General features: G+C 39.5%; 1 protein-coding gene across 1 annotated transcript; it reads left to right on the forward strand.

Annotated features, from left to right (window-relative positions):
- Positions 1 to 2,059: 2,059 nt before the first annotated feature.
- SRP9 (signal recognition particle 9) lies at positions 2,060 to 9,127 on the forward strand. The gene is made up of 3 exons (XM_044434412.1): positions 2,060 to 2,202; positions 3,883 to 3,951; positions 7,658 to 9,127. The coding sequence occupies exons 1-3, from the start codon at positions 2,131 to 2,133 to the stop codon at positions 7,775 to 7,777; spliced, it is 261 nt and encodes an 86-aa protein (XP_044290347.1). The 5' UTR covers positions 2,060 to 2,130; the 3' UTR covers positions 7,778 to 9,127.
- The last annotated feature ends 810 nt before the right edge of the window (positions 9,128 to 9,937 follow it).

Below are 9,937 nucleotides of genomic sequence, written 5' to 3' on the forward strand. Positions count from 1 at the left end.
ATGCAAACTGAGAGTGTGCCTGTGAACCTCTTTGAACTTAAACTCTTAGGCTTGCAATGTTCAGTTGATTAATTGGGTAGATTTATCACTTTAAAAACCTTTTGATTAACTTAAACAATTCCTCATTGCCATTCATCAGGCAGATTTCCCCCCTCCCCAGAAAACCCTGTTAATTATTGTTAATACAAGTATTTACCAAAAGAACTCCCAAAAACAACTCTATCAATGCTGTGCAGCAATACATACAGCCATCATAAAAAATGGAAACAGAATATATGTTATTCACATGCAAATGAATGCAGATTTAATCAATTAGTCAACCAAAACTCAATTAATTGACTTACGATGCCTTTAATCAGATGGCAGCCCTTGTGTTTGTCTTTAGTCTGTAGCACTTCAAGGAAGGTTGTGATCCTATCAAAATAAGCATAATTGAAACTGACTCACTGCATTATGTCCAAGTTGCTTTGCTTCTTTGCTTTCCCAAGCAAAGTTTCTGACTGCTTGTACCATTGGAATCTCTGGGCCTTCTGGCTGCATTTATGTAACATTGTGACTAATGTAGCAACTGCACATTTAAATGTACATTTGATTTGGCATTCAACAATTTCGATAGGGTGCAGGATTAGCTTTAGAGAAGGGCAGGCTGACATTAAATCCATGGAATCTACTATTCCCCACCCCCACTTAAAAAAATACTAAAAACACTGCAACTGAGGTCCATCAACTGGAGTTCCTGGTTCAGGTGAGCAGAATATGGTACCTATTTTGAGCATGTGCTCTGCCCAGGCTGTTAAGAACATTACCAGAACTAAGGTCATAAAATCTACTTCTAATAGTGGGAGTGGGGTGGAATATTTTAGTTGTAACTATCATTAGGCCACTGGGATTCAGAGACCCTTGCTGATCCATTGCCAGAGTCCATGTTAGATGGCCCACCAGGTCTGGCCCAATACTTTCATTTGGGGCCATGCATCTCTGGGAAGCCATCTGTTCCACCACCCTGCTGTTCATGGGCACTTGCTGAAATAAAGGTACAGAAGCCCTGACCATCTCTGTTACATCTGATCTCCCTGAAGTACCTGGATTTTTCCCACATGTGCTTCACTCCCTACTGCCCCCTTCCAACCTTGAGTGCTGCCCCCCAATCAACTCCCTTCCTCTTTCCTTTCTGTTTCTATTTAAACCTAGGGGTGTCCTTAGTTTAAAACAGGCGCTTTGAAATGCACACAAAGACAGACTTCAGGAGATATGTAAACTAGCATAGGCAAATCTGTGCTTTTTTGCTCTGTGAGCTCTCCAATTTTTGGGGACCTAGACCACCCCTACCTACTGCAAACGATGCAGAGATCTAGACCTTCCTTAAAGTCCACCTATCCCTTGTATACAGCACCATGACCTCAAGAAGCCAATTTTAGTCCTGCTTCCAAATTTAGACGCCCTCTCACACAAAATTACATGGAGATGTTAGACTCCCAAACGGTAAAGGGGAGTGAACGCACAACGGAGCCCTGATAGCTACTGATTAATCAACCAATCATTTAAGAAACTGCATTTTCCTTTCCCTGCCCGCTTTCAGTAGGTTATAAATGCAAACGGGGAGAGTAGATACGTTATATGGAAATCCCATGTAGAAAAATTACTCCGCCAATGTCAGAAAAGCAAGGGAAAAAGTGGAGGCTACGCAGCCTTTTCGCTCCTTCTGATTGGGCAAAGCGGTAACCAATGACCACTTCTGCCCCTTTGCCAGAAAGGACACGGCCTTCGAAGCTTTTTAGGGACAATGCTTGCAGCTGCACTGGAGGTTTCCTTCGTACACCGTCAGGGGGCGCTGCGAGCTCAGCTCTGTCCGCGTGGCAACTAGGCTCCGGAAGCAGACCACGTTCGCTCTAGGGCAGCATTACTTTCTTTCTGCCTCCCCACCCAGGCTTTCAGGCTTGCAATCGGAAGAGGCGGGAACTGGAGAAGGCGACCAGTGAACAACGCGCTCTACTATTGGTGGTAGTCCGCACTGAGCCCAATGATGTGGCTCGTTACTCAAGTCTGGCCCGTCTCGACTCTCCATCTTGCTTGCTTGTTCGGCGGAGCGCTGAGTTGTACATTTCTGGTGTGGGTGGAAGTGTACCTGCCATGCCGCATTACCAGACCTGGGAGGAGTTCACTCGCGCTGCCGAGAAGCTCTACTTGTCCGATCCTATGAAGGTACGTGGCCGGGCTTGCTCGGGAGCAAGGAACACAGAGGCCCCGTGCGAAGGGTGACGAGACCTTGCTCTCAGAGCTGGGGAGGCAGATCGGTGGGAGTTTCAAGGCAGATTAAAGAAGGATTTCTTCACGCATAGCATAGGCAAACTAGAGTATTCACGTCTGCGAGATGTAATGATGGCCACCAATTTCGTTGGTTTTAGAGAGAATTGGATAAACTCATGGAGAAGGCTATCCATAGTTACTAGTCCTCATGGCATGGGTACTAGTACTGATTTCAGTATCCGAGGCAGTGCACCACTTGCTGAGGAATACGGGCGGGAGGGTGCAGTTGCACTCCTGTGCTGCTTGTGGGTTTCGTGGGGCCAGCTGCTTGGACGCCGTATGAACGGAATGCTGAACTAGATGGACTCTAAATCTGACCCGGCGTGGCTCTTATGTTGAGACTGGCTTGTTTAGCATATCTTGGGGTGCGTTGGCTTGAGTAAAACGCCCAGGCTTAGTGACCCTGGAATTATGACTCAGTATAACATTTTGAAGTAGTAATTGCTGCCTTATCTGGCCAGGGCAATTTCTTCTTCCTTCTCTTTCCTCCTCCTATATTCTTTATGTACTTATTTTATACTGTTAATTTTAATTTTATATTATTGTATCTCAGTGTATTTTTTGTATTTATTGGTAATTTATTATGTTCTATTGTATTTCAGTGTATCTTATTGTGTTGTAAGCCGCCCCGAGGCTTCGGCAAGGGGCGGCATAGAAATGTTATAATAATAATAATAATAATAATAACAACAACAACAACAACAACAACAATAACAATCATCATCATCTGCACTTCAACTGGTTAAAGAGTTGTTTTTCCAGCTTTTGTCTGGGGATAGATTGGTTCATTTTCTTATTGTTGAAGAGAGCCTTGATTTTGTTGCACACATTCACATTACTTTCCTAAATCACATACTTCGAAATAGACAAGTTGGCATTCATTTGGGAATAATTGCATTGTATAACATTTATGTTATATTACATTATATTAAGCTAGCTTGTTCTACTTTGAATCAATTATGTGGAATTCATGTGTGCATAGCTATTTGGCAGAGTCTTTGGTTAGCTTATTAGTATAGGATGGTCAAAGATTCATGCCAAAGCTGCTATGTGAATTTTGCCCTCAAAGCAATAGTGTATTTTGGGTTGTAGTAAATGCAACCACATGGTACAAAGTTTAGTTATGCATCTTCTAAGAGGATTAAGTATCTAGTGGCCCTCCAAATATTTTGATCTATAGCTTGTATTGACCCTCACCGTTGTGCTGGCTAGGACTGCTGGAAGTTGGATTTGAGCAGTATCTAGGTGGTTACATGTCCCTTGTCCCTTCCATATGATGTGCTATCCCTTGGATTAGTTTGGAGTTTAACCTCTAATTTATGTATACATTATTTTCTAGGGCTGATCCACATATTGGTTCTGGTGTATATGCTTTTACATTCTCAGTGTTTGAGTGAGAATTCCCTCACTAAACTAAATAAAGGAAACATATGTTACTAATTCTTGCAGCCATATTTTTCAAGGCCTGGTAAAGTTATACTTTATCATTTTTTGAAATTATTGTGTGAAAATTATAGCCATATAGATGTCATTTATTTACTTGTAAAATAAATACACCTGTACTTGTCTTTTCAGGTGCGTGTGGTACTCAAATACCGACACTGTGATGGAAATCTGTGCATCAAAGTAACAGATGATGTTGTTGTAAGTAAAACAGTCATGGTATGAATCTTGGTATTTAAATATCTACAGATCAAACCAAACAGTTTGCATTTTGTTTTAGTTGAAAATTAGCACTAGAGGCTGTCCCACTTACAGAGGAAGAGAGAAAGATCTCCATAGTGACATTGATCCACTGAAATTGGAAGCTGGTTTCTATTGCCTTTTAGTTTATATATAAATGAACACATAGTAAGACTATTGGCATCTTCCAGGTTCCATAGAGGTTGACTTCAAACCTTTATCTTGCAATTCTTCCATGGATGGTTGTAGCACTATAGTGAGAGATGGGGTTTTTTGGAGAAAGGGTTTTGTAGTTTGATGCTGAGAGTGTGAAACACTTTGCCTAAGAGTTACCATGTGCATTTTTTGGGATGCCAATTCCTCTGTTTTCTGTTCTGCTCATCATTTGAAATGAGAACATTGGGCAGATATATTCCTATGCATTGCATATATAAAGCAATAGTATAAATCATTAAGCTGTTTAGGCATTCTGGTTGATAGGATGGCTAGTCCTGGCCATAGTTGTATAAGTTAGAGAAGCTCTATGAGACTATGAGAATTGTTTGTATCTTCCATTTAGCTCAGCTGTTAGTTGCTCAGAGTCACCTGATGCTCAGAGTTTACTGCCTTTAAACATTTCTGTTGAATAGTTCACTTGTGCTATTGTGGCTCATTGCTGCTGTCAGACCTAAGTACAGGAAGTCTTTCTAATTCCTAAGTGGCAGTTACAGCGCAACAGAGAAGCTGTGGTGAGAGAGAAATAGAAATGTAGAGAAATAGGAAGAAAGGACTTCTTTCTTCTTTTTCTTTCTTCTAATGTGGCTGCAAATAAGGTGAATACTATTTTAGGCTGCATAAATAGATGTATCACTTCCAAATCCTGTGAAGTACTAGTTCCCCTTTACTCAGCACTTGTTAGGCCTCATCTGAGTACTGTGTCTAGTTCTGGGCACCACAAGTTAAGAAAGATGCTGGCAAACTAGAAAGCGTTTGGAGGAGGACAACAAGGATGATCCAGGGGACTGGAAAAAAGCCCCATGAGGAGAGATTGAAAGAACTGGGTATGTTTAGCCTGGGGTACATTGAGTGGAGATATGATAGAACTCTTCAGATGCTTGAAAGGTTGTCACAAAGAGGAAAGCCAGGATCTCTTCTCGATCATCCCAAAGTGCAGGACACTGAATGACAGGCTCAAGATAAGGAAGCCAGGTTTTGGGCTATCCCACATTAGAGGCTTTCAAGATGAAACTGGACAGCTGTCTGAGAAGGATGTTTTAACTTGGAGTCCTGCACTGAGCAGGGGGTTGGACCCCAATCGCCCTCTGGTCCTCTCCAACTGTACTGTTTTATCATTTATCAGAATTGAGGGGGAAAATGGAATCATGAGGCTGTAAATAGAGAACTTATTCTGAACAGGTCCTTCCTTTTTGGACCTGTGCAAAATCCAAATCTAGAACACAATAGTAGAAAGAAAAAGAATCTGCTCTCCCCAAATACTGTCTCATTTCACTTAAAAAAAATCCCTTGTGTCAATAAACTCCAAATGAAGTTCCTTGCTCTACAAATAGCACTTGTTTTTTAATTATCCTTGTTCTATTCCAAATGTTATGTTGTTGGACTTGAAAATGAGCTTCATTTTCAATTGGCATCATTTAGATCAAGGGTCTCCAACTCTTGGAACTGTTAACACACTTGGGAATTTGAGAAGCTGCTGTGGGCACTACCACACTGTCTAATCAATAGGTTACTGCTTTGGCATTTACTTGTTGTGTCCATGGGTTTTATAAGGGAAGGGAACAGTTAACTGATATTACAAAATGGAAGGATAAACAATCCTTCCTGTAATGCAGTGTACAGAGGACCTTATAACACTTTTGAGGTATGAATGGGTGGTGAATAAATATCATCTTCAGATATTTATTTGAATAATTGGTCTATTTTTGTTGGAGCTGTTGTATAATGCTAGGTTGTGTGCATTTCACAAACATCCATAAATATATATTAAAACTCATCTATCTATATCCTATATATCTATCTATCTAAATTCAGGGCCCATATGTGCCACATTGGCATTCCTTCACAGGGCTAGGATTGCAGTGCCATTGTTTGTGGGTGCAGGATAGGGGTCCTTGGGATTAGATAAAATCCTCAATGCACTTAGTGAGTGAAATTCCATTGAATACAGTAGGACTCTTGAATAAAAATGCATGGAATTTCACACTTAGCCTAGCAAGTATTATAAAACCTCTTCCCAAATAAAAACCTGCCTGTAATGAAGATCCTTGTTGGATGTCCTTCTACATGTTTTATTACCAAGAGAAGTTAAAGTAGTAGGGACATGGGAAATACAGCCTTTTCTGTGGCACTGATTCTTTTCCAGAACACTCTTTCACAGGTGGTTAGGCTGTCTCATTCTATGCTCAGTTGATGTAGATCTTTAAACCCTTCACTGTTTTTTAGTATTTTAAATGCATTAGCTCTACACTCTTTTCAAGATTCTCTCGTCTTAATTCTGCTGGTGATGTTTTAAAGTTTTTACATTTGATTTAATAAACGTTTAATGGAAAGCAGCCTTGATGGCCCAATACAGTATGTGAGATAAAATTTTACAACCTGACCTTGTTCTAGAATATCTATCAGTGAAGAAACTCTGATTTTCATCTGCCAGCAGTATTAATCTTCTGAATCTTGAATATTGAGTGATCATAAGCCCATGTCCATAGTACAAAGATTATTAATTATGTCTTAGACTACTGGTGAATGTGAAAATAAACTTAGATTGCTATCCTATAGCACTTGCCTAGGAATAAGTTACATTGAACGAAGTGGGGCTTCATTCCTAAGTAGACATATATACTGTTGAAGAGGATTTTATTTAATGGAAGAAGAATCTACAGAATTATACCTTTTTTACTTCCACTCAGAAAATAATAGTGTTGAGCCTAGCTTCAGATGATATACTAATGGCTAGTGTAAAGTAGCCATAACATTCTCTAAAAGATCTGTGATGAGTGGTCAGCATGGAAGTGAGACTGGTCTAATTTTTATTATTTAATAATAATTAAAAGTTGTAAATCACCCAGAGAGCTTCACTGTGGGGTGATACAGAGATATAATATTAATCCTAATCATCTCTTGAGGGTGAACAACCAGAGTTCATGAAAAATAATATACATTAATGGAGATTGAGTTTGTTTGCATCCGTAATATCTGTTTTACTTGTAACCGTACTTAATACTCGGGCCACAGGTTCCACGCACTGCTTGTGAAGAAGTCCCACTCAGTTTGGTAGGATTTACAGTAACTGTGCACTTGGATGCACGTGGTGGTGGAACTGTATTTGTACCACTGTCAACCAAGTAACTGTATTTGGCTATTTTGCTATATACGTAGTTTTGTTCTCACAACCATCAGTGCTCTAACCTAAATCTGTTGTTAAATCGAATTTGTTTTACAACAGTCTGACTTGCACTATAAACACCAAACTATGCTGCAGAACAGTTGTGTTCTAAAACTATCATGGTAAAAAACCAATTTCACCCTATATAGTACAGTGTACTATACCAGTGCAATTTTATCTTGTCTAATGCACTTTCTTGGTGTCTGTTATGTAAATTGATATTAAATTTAGGTTCAGATAAATTGAAAGAAACCCTGATAAGTCCTCCTACACCCATTTATCTTTCAGTGTCTACTCTATAGGACAGACCAAGCTCAAGATGTAAAGAAGATTGAGAAATTCCACAGTCAACTAATGCGACTCATGGTAGCCAAAGAATCCCGGAGTGTTGCCATGGAAACAGACTGAATATCTGGAAATAAAAATGAATGCTCTAGTTATATTTCACAGGAGGAAAGTATCACTTGGATTTAGGAAAACGTTGGAGCAGAAATGTTGTGGCATCAAGTAGATTATTAAAATCGAAAGTGGGTTTTGTAAAGAATTTTTAGGCTCCACTTCAGAGTGGCTAGCAGAACATATGCTTTCATTTGAAAGCCTCTATTTATTTATTTTTAATTTGAGCAAGAGAATGTATGTCCTTCTCTGGAAATACTAAAGGTTAAACTGTGTTAGGCTGATTTGTACACTTGCTTTTGTAACTCTAAAGCACTCTGCTTAAAAAAGAGGTAACATGTTCATTCCTCTGGGGGGTTGCAGGGTGCTATCATGTAGAGGGATTTCTTTTTATTCTTAATGATTTTATGTTTTTGTGTAGAAACTGGATGTAATGCACATATATATATGAGAATATGTTACTGGGTTAGCAAAAGGTAGAACTAGCAACACAGCCCATGGAGAATCATTTAATGTATCTGGCTTGTTCTGTTCAAAACTAATATTGGCCTGGAATCTCTTACTACTCAGTATTCATGTAGGATCAACAAAAATACAAACACCTACCCCACATTGGTCACAGGCAAATGATCATGGCTATAGATATGGTATTCTGCTTGAGCTTTCTATCAGAGATGCTGCTAAATGAAACCACACTTTGGTCCATAGGAAGGAGCTAATAATACATTCTGAACAGGAATGCATTTGCATTATTCTTGCTGTACACACCCAGTGTTAAATATTTGAGGTTGCAAATGCATCTTTACAGTTTTGAAAATAGCAATCATCAGGGTTACCTTCTGACTACTATATGCCATAGACTACAGAGCCACTGCCTTTTAAACTTTAAATGCTTAAATTGCTTCATATCTCTTATGAAGGTACCACCAAATACTAAACGTTACTGTATTCTGTGAATGGTACTACTCACTGTCAAATATAACCATCCACAGAGAGAAGGAAAGCTCCTCAGCTACATGAAGGGAACAATCAAGCTTCCTTCCCTCTTCCTCCAAGTCATTCCAGCTAGATGAGTGAGAAAGCCTGTAAGACTCTAGTTTTGGGGGCTTGCAGGCATTGCCACAGGATTGCACTGATGAAGTGGGGGAAGTGTTTTTACTATATCAAATGGAAATGAGTTCTATTGCCATAGTATTCACCAAGAAAGCAGTTTTTGGATATTGTCTTAAACTGGTAGAAAACAATTTCTTGTAGGGGGTGTTGATACACTCTGGTATATTTACTAAAGCATGATATATTGCCTCATGTCACTTCAAGTGCTATTATGACATCAGCAAAATAAAAGACTCGCCAGTACTGTCACCTTGCCCGGTGTCTTTTGTTTCTATAATCATTACATTTATTTGTGCTTCAGTGTGATTTTTGAACTCCAGTGTTGTTGGACTTAAGGCATTTTCAGCCTTCATGGTTGGTGTACTATGCAAAGGTTTGGTCTTGACAGCTTAATTTTTCAGCATTATGTTAAAATGGCCATTTTAAAAACCGGTTGTCCTCACCTACTCCCAAGGTGTGTGCGTTACCCATATTGTAACAAATCTTTTGATCTTCTGAATATAAGGTACCCAATTTTAATTTTCCAAATAGCTTGTGCAAGATCATTTGAACTATACAAGCTATTTATCATTGGGACAAACCCAGACTTCCGCCATTGAAAGAGCATGATGAGAGCTGTAGGCAGTAAAATTTACACATCCAGGTGTGACTCCTATCACATACATTCATGATTCATTTTTAGGTTAATAAGTACATGCAGGCATCATCGGGAGGATGCACAATGGGGTTCTTCTGGGCCAATGATTGGCCAATGATTGGTCAGTAGTTTTAATCTACTTTATGGGAGTTGCCAAACCTCTATAGAAATACCTTTGTTGATGAAATCTACCTTTGTCTTTGGCTGGCTGACAAAGACTGGAACACCAAGTGTCCCATTCTGCTCCCCACACCTGCAAGTTACTTTGGTGAGTTCTTAATATCATGATGAGTATTTCTTAGTTGAATAGCAATGGACTGTAACTGAACTTTCATTTTGTGCTTGAGAAAGGACATAATCCTATGCATGTTTAGACAGAAAAATCCTTCAACTTCCCCAGCCAGCATAGGATTGTTCCCTTA

The sequence above is a fragment of the Varanus komodoensis genome, unplaced genomic scaffold, assembly GCF_004798865.1.
Source record: "Varanus komodoensis strain SLA01 unplaced genomic scaffold, ASM479886v1 scaffold1, whole genome shotgun sequence".
Lineage (NCBI taxonomy): Eukaryota > Metazoa > Chordata > Lepidosauria > Squamata > Varanidae > Varanus > Varanus komodoensis.

What these genes read in the sequence shown, in the direction of transcription:
- SRP9 (XM_044434412.1), top strand. Translation starts at nt 2,131, where the DNA reads ATGCCGCATTACCAGACCTGGGAGGAGTTCACTCGCGCTGCCGAGAAG. An exon ending in ACTTGTCCGATCCTATGAAG is followed by an intron (nt 2,203 to 3,882) that starts GTACGTGGCCGG and finishes TTGTCTTTTCAG; the next exon opens with GTGCGTGTGGTACTCAAATA. An exon ending in AAGTAACAGATGATGTTGTT is followed by an intron (nt 3,952 to 7,657) that starts GTAAGTAAAACA and finishes TTTATCTTTCAG; the next exon opens with TGTCTACTCTATAGGACAGA.